The sequence below is a fragment of the Gopherus flavomarginatus genome, chromosome 16 (genome assembly GCF_025201925.1).
Source record: "Gopherus flavomarginatus isolate rGopFla2 chromosome 16, rGopFla2.mat.asm, whole genome shotgun sequence".
Lineage (NCBI taxonomy): Eukaryota > Metazoa > Chordata > Testudines > Testudinidae > Gopherus > Gopherus flavomarginatus.
Window position 1 is genome coordinate 7334362 of NC_066632.1, and position 19707 is coordinate 7354068.

At 58.1% G+C, this 19707-nt stretch overlaps 1 protein-coding gene across 4 annotated transcripts in view; it reads right to left on the reverse strand.

Annotated features, from left to right (window-relative positions):
• Positions 1 to 19707, reverse strand: part of ADGRL1 (adhesion G protein-coupled receptor L1) — a 98083-nt gene that overhangs the window by 46978 nt on the left and 31398 nt on the right. For all 4 annotated transcript variants that reach the window (XM_050925168.1, XM_050925169.1, XM_050925171.1 and 1 more), the window contains exons 2-3: positions 8450 to 8629; positions 1900 to 2113 (exon numbers count right to left, since the gene is read on the reverse strand). In XM_050925168.1, the coding sequence (XP_050781125.1) occupies positions 1900 to 2113; positions 8450 to 8519 (284 nt within the window). In that variant the 5' untranslated portion in view covers positions 8520 to 8629. The remainder of the gene's footprint in view (positions 1 to 1899; positions 2114 to 8449; positions 8630 to 19707) is intronic.

Genomic DNA, 19707 nt, shown 5'->3' on the forward strand with positions numbered 1-19707 from the left:
CAGCACAGCCTGCCTTGGAGCAACCCCTCCCCCACAGCCCCTTGGCTACTGAGGTGTACAGCGTGGGGCGTGGGGAGGGGAAGGGGTGGAATGCCTGCAACCCTCGCTGGCAAATGCCATATGGACCTGGCATGGAGAGATAGATAGATAGATAGATAGATAGATAGAAGGGATGAATGGGGATAGATAGATAGATAGATAGAATGGATGAATGGGGATAGATAGAACGTGTGAATGGGAATAGATAGATAGATAGAAGGGGTGAATGGGGATAGATAGATAGATAGATCGGGTTGATGGGGATAGATAGATAGATGGGGTGGATGGAGCTAGCTAGCTAGCTAGCTAGAACAGGTGAATGGAGATATCTAAATAGATAGAACGGGTGTATGGAGATAGATAGATAGAATGGGTGGGTGGGGATAGATGGATTAATAGAACTAATGGGTGGATGGGGATAGATAGATAGATAGATAGATAGATAGACAGAAGGGGTCGATGAAAATAGACAGATAGAAAGAACGGGTGAATGGGGAAAGATAGATAGATGGGGTGGATGGAGCTAGATGGATAGATAGAACGGTGAATGGGGATATCTAAATAGATAGAAGGGGTGGATGGAGATAGATAGAATGCGTGGGTGGGTGGGGATAAATTGAATAGAACGAATGGGTGGATGGGGATAGATAGATAGATAGAACGGGTGTATGGAGATAGATAGATAGATAGATAGAACGGGTAGATGGGGATAGATAGATGAACAGAACTAATGGGTGGATGGAGATAGACAGATAGATAGATAGATAGATAGAACGGGTCCATGGGGATAGATAGATAGATGGGGTGGGTGGAGATAGATAGATAGAATGGTGAATGGGAATATCTAAATAGATAGAAGGGGTGGTTGGAGATAGATAGAACGGTTGAATGGGGATAGATAAATCAATTGAAAGGGTGGATGGAGATATCTAGATAGATAGATAGATAAAACGGTGAATGGGGATAGATAAATAGATAGAAGGGGTGGATGGAGATAGATAGAACAGGTGAATGGGGATAGATAGATAGAAGGAGTGGATGGGGATAGATAGATAGAAGGGGTGGATGGAGATAGATAGAACAGGTGAATGGGGATAGATAGATAGAAGGGGTGGATGGAAATAAATAGATAGAAGGGGTGGATGGAGATGGATGGATGGAGCTAGCTAGCTAGATAGAGGGGGTGCATAGGGATAGATAAATAGAAGGGATGGATGGGGATAGATAGATAAATAGAAGGAGTGGATATAGATAGACAGATAGAATGGGTCGATGGGGATAGATAGATGGGGTGGATGGAGTCAGATAGATAGAACGGGTGGGTGGGTGGGGATAGATAGATGAATAGAACAAATGGGTGGATGGGGATAGATAGATAGGTGAGGGAGGTGAATGGGAATAGACAGACAGACAATGGCTGTGGACAATGAATTTGCCTGCTTAGGTTACGTGCAGCCTCTAGCCCGCGTGTCTCAGTTTCATTCTCTGGGGAACCTTTGCTCTCCCCCACCCTTGCTCCCCAGCTGGAAACCAGCTTGTTTTCACTCTCACTAGATCTCCAGGCTGCGAGGGCAGGGAACTGCTGAGGGGCAGGTGACTCAAACACGCTGGCATGTGCACTGCCTCCATGGGGATTTTGGGGACTAGCCAGTGATGTCACAGGGGCTCAGGGATTGGGGTGCTCCTGCGGGGCTAACAGGCTGGCGGGGAGGTGAGGAGCTGGCACCTAGTTAAACACAAGTCATTCTTCCTCTAGCTGGAGGCAGGGGGGAAACAAGGTGCAGCCCTGGGCACCCAGGGAGAGACAAGGGTCCCCTTGTCCTGGGGGTGCCATATGGGGTGCGGGTGAGGCGTGCTCACCTCTGAGACATGATCTTGAAGGCATCAGGGAGGTAGCACTGCACGTTCTCCATCTGGAAGGGGTCGGCGTCACAGATCTTGTCATCCGTGCGCCCGTAGTTGGCGTTTTCCACCATGATGACGTCGCTGCCTGGGCAGCGCAGCTCGATGGGGTAGCCCTCGCAGGCCAGTTCCCGCCGCACTAGGCCAAATGGCAGCCCGGCGCGGCTCAGACCTAGGGGAGAGAGACAGGAGGAGATGGTGAGAGGCATGAGTGGGTCAGCTCCCCATTCCTCCCCCCCATCTACTGCCTCAGTTTCCCCACCCTCTGAAGCTCAGATGGCATCTGTAATTCACCTCCCACCTGCCCATGGAGTGAGCAGCCAGATCATGGCACTGGGAACCCGGACTCCTGGGTTCTATCCCCAGCCCAGGGAGGGGAGAGGGGTCTAGTGGTCAGAGCAGGGGGTGGCAGGGGACCCGTGGGGTCAAGTCTAGTTCCCATGGACTGGAGTCTAAATGAAACACCTGCCAGGACTTCACAGGCCGAGGACAGCGCCAGTGTTTGAGTAGCAGTGTGATCTAGTGAGTGGGGCACTGGTGTGGGACTCAGGACACCTGGGTTCCATTCCTGGCTCTGCCGCTGAACTGCTGTGTGACCTTGGACAAGTCCCTTCTCATCTCTGTGCCTCAGTTTCCCCCACCCTTTGGTTAGCCAGGCTTTGGGGCAGGGGCTGTCTCCTGGGTGTTTGTGCAGCACCCAGAACAACGGGCCCAGTATTGGTTAGGAGTTGTAAGCACTACCGTAATCCATATAATATAAGAGCAAATTCCTCTGTCTTTCCCAGATAACGGGGCGGGGGGTGTAGCTGCCCATATGAAGAGACAGGATCAGGCCCCTCATGGAGGGAATCTGGTCCCTTGCCCCAAGGCTGCATTCAAAGGCTCACATGTGGCTGGATGTTTTGCCCAGATCCAGACGTCTCTCACCACGCGCTCAGCTCCCCGCACCGCCCGTGACCCACTTTCCAGGCAGCGGCTGAGCCGACAGTCTCGCCAATGTGCTGAGCAAATTCCCTGCAATCCCTCTGAATCCCCCCCCCCATCTCCCATGTGACCAGGACCAGCCGGGAGGAGAGAGGAGAATTAAAAACACCCAGAGGGATTTTAAAGGGGAAACTAGGACTACTGGTTCTATCCCTAGCTCTGGGAGGGAAGTGGGGTATAGTGGTTAGAGCAGGGGGATTCGGGGGGGAACTTGGAGCTGGGGGGCCTAGGTTCTGTTCCTGGCTTTATATTAACTTGCTGTGGGATCCTGAGGCAGATTGTGGATCTCTCCACTGCCCATCTCCCCAATGGGACAACAGCCTGGTTGCACTAAGGCCAATGGAACAGAACAGGAAGACACAGATGCAATGCCTGATGCATGCACCAGGGGGCGCTGCCTTAAGGGGCGGTTGGCTGCACACACATGCTGCTGTCCCCTGGAGGTAGCACCTGGGACTGCTTCCAGTGGCTGCTTGGGGAGGGTGTTTTCCCCTTTCCAGAGCTGCAGGCTGTGCGTTCAAGTCCTGCTGGGGGGGCCTGGGAGGCTCCCTGAGGGAGGGGGGACTGTGCCCCCCAAGGGAAGGTGGAGACTGGCTAGCAACATGGCTGCTGCCTATGTAATTTCCCCACATACACAGGTGAAGCAGAGAGGGGGTGAAGGGAGGTCTAAGAGTTGGAGTGCGCTCTAACCACTAGACTCCCCAGGTGTCCTGCTGCTACACAGTGCTGTGAGCAGAGAAGGGGAAGGGCAGAGGCAGTGCACAGCAGGGGGGCCCCCTCCCTTCAGGTTGGTGCAACTGGGCTGGCAGTTCGTGCCCTGGCAGTGGTACGGGAAGGAGACCAGCCTCCCTCTGCCAGGACTTTGGGGAGCCCTGGCTGCTGTTGGTTCCAGACACCACCACCAGGAGGCGCTGGTTGGCCTGAAATTCCCCATATTGTTCTGGCCATTCCTGTCATGGGGGACGTTCCGAATTGGGATTTGTCCCTTGCCCAATATGGGCAGACGGGGAGGGGGCCCACCCTGGCCGAGGGGGTTGGACCTGGGACCTCCAGCATATTAAAAGCATGTGAGCTAAAAGAGCAGCTTTGTTAGATGGCAGTTGAAGGAGGTTGTTATCCCCTATGTGGACCAGCCGCTGCCCTGATGGGGAGGGAGCACAGTGCATTTAGCTAGTGTGTTACCTCCCTGGAACAACCTCGGCCCCAAACACCTTGCGTCTGCGATCCCTGCCACATGTCCCCACAACTGCCTCCATCCCAGTTCTGAAGCCCGAGGCAGAGACCTAGGGCCTGATTCCCAGTGCTCCTGTCCCAGGGGCAGAGAATAACCACAGCGCAGGGTGCCCTGATCCACCCCCTATGCCAGGCAGGGCCACCCAAAGAGAGGGGGGGGGAGGTGGGGCAATTTGCCCCAGGCCCTGGGCCCTGCAGGGGCCCCCACGAGAATATAGTATTCTATAGTATTGCAACTTTTTTTATGAAAGGGGCCTCCGAAATTGCTTTGCCCCAGGCCCCCTGAATCCTCTGGGCAGCCCTGATGCAAGGGGCTGGGAGCAAGGCACATGCAGGGCTCTTACACCATTTCCACACCCGGGGGTGGGATTCTCAGAGGGCCATGTTCATCCCCTGTACGGCACTGATGGAGAATGGGTCCGGGCTTCAGGCCCTGCAGCATCCTGAGGAGCGGGGCAGGGGGCAGGGCAGCGCAGACCATGGGCCATAGTGTGAGCACCCCCCATCTCCCCGCGTCAGTGGCTTTGAACCGCACAAAGGTGCCTGGCTTCTGAGCGCGAGGCCGGGGCTTGAAAAGCCAGGAGCCAGGGACTGATGCAGGAGCCGCAGGACACAGAGCCAGGCAGGTGATTAAAGGGATGGCAGGTGCATTATGGGAGATTTGCTCACGCTCTCCCGACCTTGCAGCTGCCCCTCAAAGGGGAGCGGAGAATGGAGCTGTCTCTGGCATGGCCCCTGTGGCGAGCGCGGGGCCTGACGAGAGGAAAGGGTGGGGGGAACAGGCCAAGTGAATGGGAGGAGTGGGGCTGGGGCATGTGAGTATCTTTATATGAGTGTGTGATGTGGAGGTGGAGGAGTGTGTGTCTGTGTGTGCAAAGGTGTGTGTTTGTGTGTGTGCGCATGCATGTTTGTGTGTGCAAAGGTGTGTGTGTGTCTGCAATTGTCCATTTGTGTGTGCAAGCGAGTGTGTTTTGTGGGCCCATTTGGGCATAACACGCCTGTGCATGCATGTGTGTGTCTGTGAGTCCCTGTGTGTGTGTCCATTTGCCTGGATATGAGTGTGTGTGTACTTGTGTGTATGTGCTTGGGCATGGGTGTGCCTTGGGCTGTGTGTCCATGGGCTTGTAGGGGTTAGGGAGCATGCATTTGTGTCTGCACAACACTGCCCTCAGGTGGTCACAATATGAACCGCTCGGCTGTGTGTCCTAAGCCCTACACTGCCCCCAGCCAGGGGGATTCTCCAATGATTCTGGTTGAAATGGGAATAACAATAATATCTGTGGTGCACTTTGCCCCTGGGATACAGGAACACACCATGGGGTGTGGTGTGAGGACCACATCCCCTGTAGACGTGATACAGACCACTTAGCTCAGTCCCCAGAGTGGTGCCCCCTAGTGGTAGATCAGTCCAATCAGCCTTATGTTCTGCCTTTGCTCTCCCGTGGGGCTGGGGGCAAGCCAAGCCTTGGGGCCCAGCCTCCCTCACTCATAGTAGAGTCCCTGTTTTAAATCTCCCCCCCCCCAACCATCTCTTCCCTGATCTAACTTTAGAAACGGAAGCAGATAGCGCTGAGACGATCAGATTAAACAGGAATCTCCCCCACCCCTTGGCATGGGGACCATGACGATGCTACCCATGGCGTGGGGTGGGGGGACAGGGCAGCCGTAAGTCTGTGCAAAGCACACTCAGCGGGTACTGAGCGCTGCAGCCGCCTCCATGCTCTTCCATCTCTGCTGTGTCCTCTTAACAAGCCCCCCACCCCCAGCTCCCATAACATGGTTTCCCCCAGTGACAGCAAGAGATAGTCCCTACCCCAATCTAAAGAGATCGGGAAACTGAGGCACAGAGAGGGGAAATGATTTGCCCAGTGTCACACAGCAAGACAGTGGCAGAGCCAGGGATACAATCCAGGAGTCGTGACTCCCAGCCTCCACTCCCCAACCACTAGACACAACTCCCGTCCCAGAGCCGGGGGATGGAACCCAGGAGTCTTGACTCCTCCCCACCCTCTATCCACTACACACCACCAGAACCTGAGCCGCTATCTAGAAGGGGATGTTTCTCTCTGGTGACCTGTCCTATGTCTATCCCTTGCCCCACCCGCATCAGGGCCCCAGGGCTCCCCGTTTCGCTTTTCTGAGCACAGAGTCATCTCCTACTACCCTGAAAAAAAAATGAATAGGGGGAGGGATAGCTCAGTGGTTTGAGCACTGGCCTGCAAAACTCAGGGTTGTGAGTTCAATCCTTGAGGGGGCGATTTGGGGATTGGTCCTGCTTTGAGCAGGGGGTTGGATTAGATGCTCTCCTGAGGTCCTTTCCAACCCTAATAATTTATGACTCTATCTATGATTTCCACCTCCTCTCTCTCTGACATTTCCCAAGGCAGCTGGCAGTGAGTGTGACTGAGGCTGGGCTGCCTACACAGAGCTGCGCTACTGACTCACCCGACCACCAGACCTGGTGGCTCTCATTAATTTCACCCAAGAACCTCGGAGCCTCAGGGATAGAGCTGGATTGAAGCTTCCCTGGGGTGTAAATCCAGAGGAACTCCACTAAACCCAGCTCCTGCTCTCCCCTGAGCCAGCTGTAACTGACGTTGGGCTGCAGCCTGTAGTCGCTCTCCCATATTCCCCCCCACCAGCACCATGCCTTCAGCTCCCTCTGCTCAACACCCCGATCGAAGCTGGGGTGGGACCAGATTAACCGTTGGGTCCCATGTGCCTCTCCTGGCCTGGCGCCCTGCCCCCATTCTGATGCCCTGCCCAGAGCTCCTGCTCCAGCAGGCCTGGGAGAGCACCTCAAGGGGTGTCAGCCAGAAAGGGGGGATGGAGGAGTAGAGGAAAGGAACAACACAGGGGATGGCAGCATGAGGTGATCTCAATCCCCCCATGGGAGCCCCCCCAAAGATGCCCCCTCTGGCTCCCCATCAGCTCCCCCCCCCTTGCTCAGCTGCACCCTGATGGGTTAACAGCTCGACAACAGGACCCACCCGCACAGGGAACCCAGCGCCCCCAAATCACCCCTGAGCAGAGTGTGGGCAACCCAGGCACAAGAGCTTAATGATAATAACTGACCCTTGTCTGAACAGCAAGGAGTCAGAGATAGCAGCCAGGGACTCATGGTAACAGCTTGGAGGGTATTGAGGGTGTTGAATGAGATCAGGACCCCGTTTTGCCAGGCACTGGCCAGAGCCTGACCGAGATCAGGGCCCCCTTGTGCCAGGTGCACTGACCCGGACTGAGATCAGTGGGGACCGACCAGGAACTATGGCCAATGGGAGCTGTGGGGGCAGTGCCTGCAGGCAGAGGCAGCGCGCAGAGCAGCCTGGCCATGCCTCCACCTAGCTGCCAAGGGACATGTCACCACTTCCAGGGAGCCCCCTGAGGTAAGCCCGGAGCCTGCACCCCTCACCCCCTCCCACACCCCAACCCCCTGCCCCAGCTTGTGAAAATGAGCGAGTGAGTGAGGGTGGGGGAGAGTGGGGGACAAAGGGAGGGGGGAATGGAGTGAGCGGGGAGGTGAGGCCTCGGAGAAGGGGCGGGGCAGGGGGTGGCGCAAAGGTATTCGGTTTTCTGCAATTTGAAAGTTGTCAACCCTAGGTGCTGCCCAGACGCTGACCGAGATCGGGGCCCCCTATGGTGCCAGTTGTGGATCACGAGAGAATCTTCCTCACTGCATCTGCCTCTTCCTTACAGAGGTGCTGTGGTGGGGGGGAGCCCAGGGCTGGGCTAGCATGGGGCTGCGGGTCAGGATTGAGGGGCACCAGCAGAGCTGGGGAGAGGGGGAGCCCAGGGCCGGGCTAGCAGGGGGCTGCGGGTCGGGATTGAGGGGCACCAGCAGAGCTGGGGAGAGCGGGAGCCCAGGGCTGGGGCTGCGGGTCGGGCCAAGGGGATCTGCACAGCTGGGGGGCCCCCCTGGCAATATTCTTCCCGCTGGCGCTGTCAGACCCTAAAGCTGGATGATAGAATCTGAGAAGCCAAGACCCCCATGGGACCACAGCCCCACCCCCAAAAGAGCCAGGCGTATCCCTCCACTCCCCCATCGTATCCCTGCAGCGCCCCCCTCTCCCTATCACTGCGAGCACTGGGGGACACGTCTCCCCTCTGGGGGGCACTGCAGGGTGGGGGCCCAGGTTGTTCTGCAGCCCCTAGTGGTGACATTGGGCAATGCAGGTTGCAGATCCAGGGGGAACCCAGGGTCTATCTGCATCCCGGGTGCAGCTGGAGATCGGGCGCCCCTGGAGATCCCAGACACCTTGCTCCCCCGCCCGCTGTGGAGCCCCCTACCTACCTTGTGTGGCTGAGGTGACGAGGATGGCGGTGATGCAAAGGCTCCAGAGGGCGTGGGCGAGGCGGGCCATGGTGCCGGCTGGGCGATTGGCACGCTCACTCCCTGGCACAGCTCTCAGCGGCCCGAGCCCGGGGCCTCTCCCGGCATCACACAGGAGGGACGATCCAGCAGACAGCAAGCCTGGTGGAGGGAGGGGGGAGAAGCCATGAAAAAAGCTGGGGGGGCTGCAGGGTTAACCCCATTCTATGTGCGGCAAGAGCCCCCTCCTCTATCTCCCAGCCCAGTAGCACCACCATTGGAGAGGGGAATTCCCCCCTCTGACCCAGGGCCAATACGGGTGCTCCCCCCCACAGGATCTTCTATTCTCCAGGGCAGGGACTGACAACACCCAGCCCCACTGGCTTCCCTAGTCCACCGCCAGCTAGGACCAACCCTGGCACGGAAAGGGTTAATAATGGGCTGACACAGCTCTGTGAGATCCGTGGGAGAGTGGGGTGCAGGGGTAACAAGGTGAGGGGGCTGGGAGCCAGGACTCCTGGGTTCTCTGCACAGCTCTGGGAGGGGAGTCGGGTGTAGTGGTACCAGAGGGGGCTGGGAGCCAGGACTCCTGGGTTCTCTGCCCAGCTCTGGGGTTCCTGTGCCTCAGTGGTGAGTGCTGCTCCCCAGGGACGCCATCTGGGGGCCCAGCCATGCGGGTAATGCCAGCTCCCCCAGGGCAGTGCTGACACCTGCGCGCCAGGCTTCAGTGCCCCGGCTGGCAAAGCCCCTGCAGGTTCCTGTCTGACGGCTCGGCCGGGGCCTCTGCACTCATCAGTGTCACAGCTCCAGCGCAGAGCAGCAGCTTGGTGGCCCCAGGGGACCCTGGCGATTCAAGGGGGGCCCTGGGGGAGAAGAGCTGAGCCATGAAGGTGGAACCACCTTGGGCAAAGAGCAGAGAGCTGGATCATAGAGCTGGCTGCAGCCAGGACTCTTGGGTTCCCTGTCCCCCCATTGAGCTCGGGGAGGGGAGGGGAGGGGGGGCTAGAGGGGAGAGCAGGTGGGGCTGGGAGTCAGAACTCCTGGGTTCCATCCCTGGCTAGGGGAGGGGAAGATGAATAAGGACTAAGGACACCTGGGTTCTACTCCCAGCTCGGCTGAGTGTACTTGAGTCCAGTCCCCCTTGTGCCTCAGTTTCCCTATCCCTGATATGGGAAGAACAGCCCTTCCCAACTCCAGTGGAGGTGGGGATTGGGCGCTCAGAGCTTCTATAGTCATGTAAAACTAGAGCTGTCTCCCGAGCTGTGTCCCCCCACTCACCTCTTGCTGGAGACCTCGTAGCACTGAATGGGGCTGGGGGGCCCAGAGCCCTGCACTGGGGTAGAGGGGGACACTTGGGCAGGAGAGGGAGTGGATGGGGGGAAGGTCAGAGACAGGCAGCTCTTGGGGGCATGGAGGCGGGGGGGGGGCTGAGGACAGGGTGGCCCCAGCAGCCCCCCCAGAGCAGGGGGTTCTAGTCATTCACCCAGGGATGAGCCAAGCCAGGGATGCCAACATGTAGCAATGGGCACGGGGCACGGGTGGGCAGAGGGGTGGCTGAACCCCTCATAAATTTCCCAGCCTCTCAGCAGAGAACAAAGGAGGCCAGCTGGGGGTGGGGTTGGGGGGAAGCCCTGCTGCAGCCCCCACCCCATCACAGCCTGGGAAGAACAGCGGGTGCTGGGAAGGAAGGCCCCCCCCCACAGCTAGATCTTGCTGCCAGCACGTCCCAGCCACTCATCTCCCAGCCCCTGGGCATGGGGAGATGGCAAATGAACCCCTTCCTCCCCCTCCCAGCACCCATCAGCACTGAACTGGGGTCAGCACTGACTGCAAGGGGAGAGCTCCCCCCGCTGAGCCCCCCACCCTGCTCCCTGCAGCACAGCACCCCCTGCTGAGCCTCCCCCCCCCGCTCCCTGCAGCACAGCGCCCCCTGCTGAGCCCCCTGCCCTGCGCCCTGCAGCACAGCACCCCCTGCTGAGCCTCCCCCCCTCTGCAGCACAGCGCCCCCTGCTGAGCCCCCTGCCCTGCGCCCTGCAGCACAGCGCCCCCTGCTGAGCCCCCTGCCCTGTGCCCTGCAGCACAGAGCTCCCTGCTGAGCCCCCTGCCCTGCCCCCTAGTGCCGCACTGGGGCATTGGGGTCAGCACTGACTGCGAGGGGAGAGTGCCCCCTGCTGAGCCCTTGGCCTCACCCCTTAGTGACAGACAGCAGCTCTCCCCACCATCTGCGGTCCCAGCTCATCCCTGCTTAGCCAAAGGTGGGATCTAGTGGTGACAGCTGGAGGGCTGGGAGTCCGGACTCCTGGGTTCTTTTCCCAGCTCTGGGAGAGGGGTGGGGCGTAACAGTGAGAACAGGCCAGGCTGAGTGATGCTGGGTTTGTCGATGGATCCCGGACACTGGGATGCCCCCGTGGACTGGGGCCCTGGCCAGCAGGACCCTGGCTGTGCAGGAGCGGTGCCAGGGTTTTTGGCACCCTAGGCGGGGGTCCTTCCGCGCTCCTGGCAATTCTGCGGTGGGCGGGGGGGGTGTCCTGCCGTGCTCCCGGTCTTCGGGGCACTTCGGCGGCGAGTCCCAGAGCCAGTGAAGGACCCACCGCAGAATTGCCGCCGCAGACCCAGAGTGTGGAAGGACCCCCTGCCGCCGAATTGCCGCCAAGGGTGGCAAAATGCCGCCCTCCCAAATCCTGGTGCCCTAGGCGACCGCCTAGGTCACCTAAATGGAAGCGCCAGGCCTGCGGCTGTGCCATCCGCACATCTCTCCCTCCCGCCCGGCTGCAGGAGCTGGGCCCGGGGCACAAGCAGCACATGTGAACGGAGCTTTCCAAGGCTCTCCTAATTATGGCTTCCTGGTCTCTCCTGGAGGCGGCTCGGTCTCCTGGGCGAAGACACCGCGGTTTAAGAAACTGCCTAATTACATCTCAAACTGCCAAATTATAGCAGATCAGCTGGGAGGGGAGGGGTCTGGTATGTGGCTCACCCACACAGCTGGGCTCTAGCCCCAGCTCGGGGAGAGGAATAGGGGTTATTGGTTACAGCAGGCAGCTGGGAGCCAGGACTCCTGGGTTCTATCCCTGGCTTTCGGAGGGGAGCAGAGTCTAGTGGTCACAGCAGGGGCGGGTGGGTATCTGGCCTCCTGGGTTCCCTTGCCACATGCTGGTGTGACTCACGAGCAAGTGCTTTGCCCCCTTCTGTGCCTCGGTTTCCCCATGTGTAGAACAGAATTAATGAGGGTAGGCCCAATGTTTAGATGACCTGGAAGGTTTTGGTGATGCGAACACTTTGGGACCCTTGCTAGATGCAAGTCAGGTCCTGATCATTATCAGGAAGAACCAGAACTGGACCCTCCTTCTACTGCAGGGGTCACTGTGGGGCAAAATGATCACCATGGTGACCTAGCTAGGGCCAGGCGAATCGCTCAGCTGAGGGCCCTGCATCAGAGCCTTTTCTCAGTGAGTCGGAGCAGGAACTGAGGGGTCCGGGCCAAATTCCAGCGTTAATTCTACAATCCTGGTCACCTCATTTCCCTCCTGTAGCTTCTTCATGTGGAATAGCCACTTGCTCTTGTTCTAAAGTGTCTGACAGTGATGGTGGGTGGCAGTGAAACAGCTGCCATGCCTCACCCCAGAAGTGGCTGCATCTCAGGGTTGGGTGAAGGATCCCTGTGCTAATACTGTGTGACTGCTAATGAGCTGCTGAGCCCTGGAACCTCAGTGCTGGTTGAATGATCCCCATGTGGTGTCTCTGTGTGCTGCCAAGCAGCTGCCATGCTCCATACCAGAGGTGGCTGCCTTTCGATGCTGGGCAGGCGAGTTGCGTACAGTGTGGCTGCATGGCTTTTAAAGAGCAGCCGCGCCCCACCCCAGAGCTGGCTGCAATGCTCAATTTATAAAGCGCCCCAGCTCCATTACGGTGCAATACACTGGCTGAAACCCCCACACCCTGCTTGTGCCATATCCCTGTTTAGCGTCTCCTCACAAAGGTGCCTCCCAAGCTCCCTGGAAAGCCACAGCAAAGGGCAGCGAGATGAACAAGCGTCTGGAAATCTCTTGCTCTAGCGCCAACAGATTTATTGGCCTTCGGAGCCCTGGATTCCTGACCCAGCAACAGCGGGTTCCCTGGAAACTCCCCACAGCCCATCCGCTGGGCAGCGCCCAAGCAACGGGGCTGCCAAGTCCGCACACACAGGAGGCTCCTTTCTACTGCAGAAGACACACAATTATTATCCGCATTAAGGTTGTGACCAGGATGTGGGGGGCCCCTTTGTGCCGGGCGCTGCACAGACCCTGACCGGGATCAGAGCCCCCTTGTGCCAGGTGCTGCACAGACCCCGACCGAGATCAGAGCCCCTTTGTGCCGGGCGCGGCACAGACCCCGACTGAGATCAGGGCCCCCTTGTGCCAGGTGCTACACAGACCCCGACCGAGATCAGGGCCCCTTTGTGCCAGGTGCTACACAGACCCCGACTGAGATCAGGGCCCCCTTGTGCTCGGCCCTGCACAGACCCTGACTGAGATCAGGGCCCCCTTGTGCCAGGCGCTGCACAGACCCCAACCGAGATCAGGATCCCCCTTGTGCCAGGTGTTGCAGAGACCCTGACCAAGATCAGGGCCCCCCTGGTGCTGGGTGCTGCACAGACACAGCGAGAGGTTGCCCCTACCCCATAAAGCTCACAACTGAAACAAAGGGAAGGATCAGTCCCCCTTATTTTACAGAAGGGGAAACTGAGGCACCAGGCGACGCAGTGACTCACACCAGGCTGCATGGGGAGTCAGTGGCAGAGCAGGAATTGAGTTCAGCTCTCCTGAGTCCGAGCATCTGACCCACAAGCCCATCCTGCATCAGTGGGTCACGACTTGTTAGCCCTGCAGAGATGGGTCGGGCCTTTTGCAGCACCCCTGTGTGCCCGTCTGGCTGCTCCAGCAACAGGGCCGGGGCTATTTTAGGACACACCGTATCCCAGTGCCCAGTGGGCAGGATGGTCCCCACCCCCTCTCCAGGGACACTTCCGGCCTGGATCCTGCCTCTGCGCTCTGGGGCACGGAAGCTGCCGTCAAATGAGAGGGAATTTGGAGCAGTGCAGCGAAAATGATTAAGGGTCTCGGAGGATTAAATTACAAGGGGAGATTAAAAGAACTAAATACGACTAGCTTGGCTAGACGGCGGCTAAGGAGCACTCAGATAATTGTCTGGGAGTAGCTGAAGGATGTAAATATCGAACGGGGGGTGGGAGGGGAATTATTTGAGAGGAGACGTTAAACTCAAGTGCAGCATGATCATGTGGTAAAGCACTGGGGCAGGATGCGGGAAATCTGGTCTCAAATCCCACTGCTGACACCAGCAGGCTGGGTGAATCAATTCACTGCTTAGTACCCCCATTTCTCCTGCAATCTGCAAATCCTCCCTTGGTCTGTTCGAAGGACGGTGCTGGGCTTAGAGAGGAAGGCAGCTATGGTACTAAGATGGGCTATGGGGAAACCAGCTCCCCTCTGCTGCAAATATTCTGTGTGACCCCTGCGGGAGTCTCTCTGTGCCTCCATTTCCCCATAGGTAACACGGAGAGAACAGTCCTTGCCCTACCGCACAGGGGGGCTCAGATACTATGGGAAGGGAGCTCTTAGGGGCTGGTATTGCTCCAGTACCACGGTGGTGGGAAGTTTCAAGGCCCAGCTCCTGGAGTCAGAAGAACCCTTGCTCCTGTGGCCCTGGGGGCAGAAGGGAAAAGCTGGCTTCAGAGGAGAAAAAAAGAATCCTGAATTCATTGTTATATAATAAAACAAATCTCATGATTTTAAGTCCATCTCACAGTGTTGGAGGGCCAATTCACGTCCGAGGTTGGCAATGCTGCCATCTCTTGCTACATTTGTACAGCCCCTCACACAACGAGTGCCGAGCTCAGTTGGTGCCATTTTTTATTATTCTCGGGGAGGCAGCATGGCCTAGTGCAGAGAGCACTGGACTGGGACTCCAGAGCCCTGGGCTCTATTTTCAGCTCTGCCGCTGGCCCTCTGGGTAACCTGGGGCAAGTCCCTTCCCTGCTCTGTGCCTCAGTTTCCCCAGCTGTAAAGTGGGGATAATGCTGCTAACCTTCCTTTGTAAAGTGCTTGGAGCCCAACTGATGAAAAAGGCTGGGTAAGAGTCATTATTCATTTGTAATGTGGTAGCACCCAGGAGCCCCCACGACGGATCAGGACCCCATTGTGCCAGGCGCTGCACAAACACAGAGCTGGCCTCGCCCCCAAGCTGGCTGACAGTCTACAGACTAGAAATGACTCTGGCTCCGTGCTGAGAATCAAACCCATGGCGTCTCTTGCAGATGACAGGTGTGACGGCGCCCCCCGAGCCCAGCCTGATTCCACAGGGGAGTCATGTATGCAGGAAGCAGGGCAGCTAATCTTGGCCAAACAAGCAGAGCTGACTGCCATCCCCACGACTGGAGCCTCGCAGGGGAGGGGGAGAATCCCCATGGACTTTATGCAGTGTGGGGGCTCTGGCACTCAGCTGTGTGGCTCTGAGGCTGGGTGGCACAAGCACTCCATGGGTGGCACCATCTCTAGGGGGTAGCCAAGGAGAACCAGTGTTGCTTAATGACAGTTAGGTGTCCTGGTTACATCGGGGAGAAGTTATTGGGGGACACTGGATATGACCTCCACCAGGGGAGGGGCCATTGTGGATCATGGCTCCACCCACAAGCCTTCATCTGAGGGCGAGAAAGTCTCCTCCACCACAGCCCTCGCCACGTGGCCAGCGGGCACAGCACAGCCTGCCAGGCAGACTCGCGCCTGCAGCTCCACCAGGCTTTGCAATTAAAAGCCAGAATTAATGGGACGATGTAATGCTGCGAAGCAGGGGTCGGGGAGATGCTGCGTGAATGGGGCACACGATACAGCAAAGCCGCAGGGTACAGACCGTGTATCGGCCACTGGCCAGCCCTGGGTGAGTGGCCGGTCCTCCGGCCTTGGTAGCCTGCAGGAGCTCTCCCTCTGGTCCTTTCACCACGCCGATCTCTTTAGTGGGAGGGCTCCAGATCATGCTCCCCGTTTTCCCGGGGAGGGCGGGGGGACCAGCTCACCGCGTGTGTGAGTGAGTAGCAGTGCGGGGAAGAGAACCCAGGAGCCCTGACTCCCAGCGTCCTCACTACCTGGCTCTACCCAGCACACCTCACTCCCCTCTCAAAGCCAGGAAGAGAACCCAGGAGTCCTGGCTCTCAACCCCCACTGCCAGCTCTACCCACCAAACCTCACTCCCTTCATGGAGCTTAGAAGGGAACCCAGGAGTCCTGACTCTCATCCTCTCGCCCCCAGCTCTACTCACCAGATCTCACTCCCCTCTCAGATCCAAGAAGAGAACCCAGGAGTCCTGGCTCTCATCCCCTCGCCCCCAGCTCTACTCACCAGACCTCACTCCCCTCTCAGATCCAGGAAGAGAACCCAGGAGTCCTGGCTCTCATTCCCTCACCCCCAGCTCTAACCACCAGACCTCACTCCCCTCCTGGACCCGGGAGGAGAACCCAGGAGTCCTGACTCTCATCCCCTCACCCCAAGCTCTACCCAACAGACCTCACTTCCCTCCTGGAGCCGGGAAGAGAACCCAGGAGACCTGACTCTCATCCCCCCACTCCAGCTCTACCCAACGGACCTCACTCCCCTCCTGGAGCTGGGAAGAGAACCCAGGAGTCCTGACTCTCATCCCCTTGCCCCCAGCTCTACCCACCAGACCTCACTCCCCTCCTGGAGCTGGGAAGAGAACCCAGGAGTCCTGACTCTCATCCCCTCACCCCCAGCTCTACCCAATGGACCTCGCTCCCCTCTCAGCCCTGGGAAGAGAACCCAGAAATCCTGGATCTCATCCCCCCCCCCAGCTCTACCCAACGGACCTCACTCCCCTCCTGGAGCCAGGAAGAGAACCCAGGAGTCCTGACTCTCATCCCCTCACCCCCAGCTCTACCCAACAGACCTCACTTCCCTCTCAGATCCAGGAAGAGAACCTAGGAGTCCTGACTCTCAACCCCCACTTCCAGCTCTACCCAATGGACCTCACTCCCCTCCTGGAGCCGGGAAGAGAACCCAGGAGTCCTGACTCTCATCCCCTCGCCCCCAGCTCTACCCAATGGACCTCACTCCCCTCTCAGATCCAGGAAGAGAACCCAAGAGTCCTGACTCTCATCCCCTCACTCCCAGCTCTACCCAATGGACCTCACTCCCCTCTCAGATCCAGGAAGAGAACCCAGGAGTCCTGACTCTCATCCCCTCGCCCCCAGCTCTACCCAACAGACCTCACTCCCCTCCTGGAGCCGGGAAGAGAACCCAGGAGTCCTGACTCTCATCCCCTCGCCCCCAGCTCTACCCAACAGACCTCACTCCCCTCCTGGAGCCGGAAAGAGAACCCAGGAGTTCTTGCTTTCATCCCCTCACCCCCAGCTCTACCCAACAGACCTCACTCCCCTCCTGGAGCTGGGGAGAGAACCCAGGAGTCCTGACTTTCATCCCCCCCTCCAGCTCTACCCAACGGACCTCACTCCCCTCCTGAAGCCAGGAAGAGAACCCAGGAGTCCTGACTCTCATCCCCTCACCCCCAGCTCTAAACAGATCTCACTCCCCTCTCAGATCCAGAAAGAGAACCCAGGAGTCCTGACTCTCATCCCACCCCTCCAGCTCTACCCAATGGACCTCACTCCCCTCCTGGAGCCGGGAAGAGAACCCAGGAGTCCTGACTCTCATCCTCTCGCCCCCAGCTCTACCCAATGGACCTCACTTCCCTCCTGGAGCCGGGAAGAGAACCCAGGAGACCTGACTCTCATCCCCTCGCCCCCAGCTCTACCCAACGGACCTCACTCCCCTCTCAGCCCTGGGAAGAGAACCCAGGAGTCCTGGCTCCCCGGCAACCCCCCCCCCCTTTAACAGTGGGATCTTTACTGACAAAGGCCTTTACTCTAGAACCCGTGACGCATCTCCATGGTAACAGCTCATCTTCGTAGCTCCTTGACACTGAGATCCATGTTAGGTGGGGGGGAGCGGGAGGGTGGAGGGGGAGGTGAAGGGGGAGGGGGAAAAAGACAGGGGGTGTGGGATGGGTTTGAAATCAGCAATCAAACCCCCGGCTCCTCATCAGGCACAATCAAACCCGCCTGCATCCACCCTGCCCCCAGATCTGGGGGTGCCCAGAGGGAAATGACCCATTTCCTTGGCCAAGCCCTTGTCAGCAACATCCCAGCCCAGTTGCAGAGCCTGCCCCCCACCCTCACCCCCACAAACGTACTCTCCTAGCCTGTGCAAATGGCAGCGTCACCCTGCTGAGCTGTCGGCGGGCCCATCTAGCCCGGCGTCCTGGCACGGGACAGTCGACAGCCCCGGGCCATTGGTTACAGCTCCATGCCTTGAAGGAGTCTTCAAACTGAGCTGGGAAATCAGGGTCATCCCTGCTCCTTTATCTGGGGCAAAGAAAGCCTGAAGTGGTTGGGTTTTCTGCTTGAAATTCAAGTCTCGTCCACTCTGGGCGTCTCTATGGAAAAGTAGGGATCAGACTGGATTCTGAGAGCAGCGATTCCACGCACACTTCAGCTCATTCACGCCAGGAAGTGAGAGGGTTCAAAAAAACATCTGAGCTGTTTAAAATCCCAGGGTCCGACGCTCCCACGGCTTTTCCCCTTCACACCAGGGCCCAGTGAGCGTGAAACACGACAGTTTCACACTCCCCTTACACTGGTGCAAGTGAGCTCCCAATGTCCTGGATAAACCGGGAGCAGAGTTTGCATTTAGTATTGGTGATGTTTATTGAACTGGAACACCCAAGGAGCAGTTGGGAGAAAATAAGTCCCTGATAAAGAAGCAGCACCTCACCCCCCTTGCCCTTCCAGTTAAAGCTGTTTTCTCTGATTTCGATCTCTGTTGTTAAAACGCGTTCACTAACATCTGTTAGTTAAGGGCATGTCTAGACAGGGCTAGAAGTCTTGTTTTAACCCATGTTAGCTAACATCTTTTAGACCAGGAAAGTTGTATTTTTACCAACATTAGCTAGTCAGGATGAAGCCTAGGATAGCAAAGCAGAGAGCAGGAGCTAAAATACAACTTGGTCTGTCCACACTGGACTTCTAAAACATGTGAGTTAACCCATTTTTAAAATACACCTAGTCTAGACCAGCTCTGATGTGCCAGCTCAGGGGTGGGCAAACTTTTAGGCCTGCGGGCCACATCTGGGTATGGAAACTGTATGGTGGGCCATGAATGCTCACGAAATTGGGGGTTGGGATGTGGGAGGGCGTAAGGGCTCCAGCTCGGGGTGCAGGCTCTGGGATAGGGCTGGGGATGAGGGGTTGGGGGGGCAGGAGGGTGCTCTGGGCTGGGACCAAGGGATTCGAGGATAGGTGGGGGATCAGGGCTGGGGCAAAGGGTTGGGGCCCGGGAGGAGGGCAGGGGGGCTGGCTCTGGGTGGCACTTACCTCAAGCAGCTCCCAGAAGCTGCGACATGTCCTCTCTCCAGCTCCTATGCAGAGGCGCAGCCAGGCAGCTCTACACACTGCCCACTCCACAGGCACCGCCTCTGCAACCTCCATTGGCCGGGAGCTGCGGGGGTGGCGTGTGGAGTGGGGGCAGACTGCAGAGCGCCCTGGCTGCCCCTACACGTAGTAGCCAGAGGCGGGACATGCCGCTGCTTCCAGGAGCTACGTGGAGTGGGGCAAGTCCCAGACCCCACTCTCCAGTTGAAGCACCAGAGTGGGGCAAGACCCAGACCCCGCTTCCCGGCTGGAGCACCAGAGCGGGGCAAGACCTGGACCCCACTCTCCAGCTGGAGCACCAGAGCAGAGCAAGCCCCAGACCCCGCTCCCCGGCTGGAGCACTGGAGCAGGGCAAGCCCCAGACCCCGCTCCCTGGCTGGAGCACCGGAGCAGGCCAAGACCTGGACCCCGCTCCCCAGCTGGAGCACCGGAGCAGGGCAAGCCCCAGACCCCATTCCCCGGATGAAGCACCGGAGCAGGACAAGCCTTGGACCCTTCTCCCCAGCAGGAGCTCAAGGGCTGGATTAAAACATCTGGAGGGCCGGATGTGGCCCCTGGGCCATAGTTTGTCCATCCGTGCACTAGCTAGTTGAGTTGAATTTGCTCCTACTGAACCAGTTAGCATGGGCTGAAAATCCACGTTGTCTTGTGCACACCCGTTTTAGGCCCTGGGTTTTTTGAGGCTGCGTTGATATAACTATCTCTCGGACAAATCACTCAGAGCGACTTGATTATACTGGTGCAAAAACTA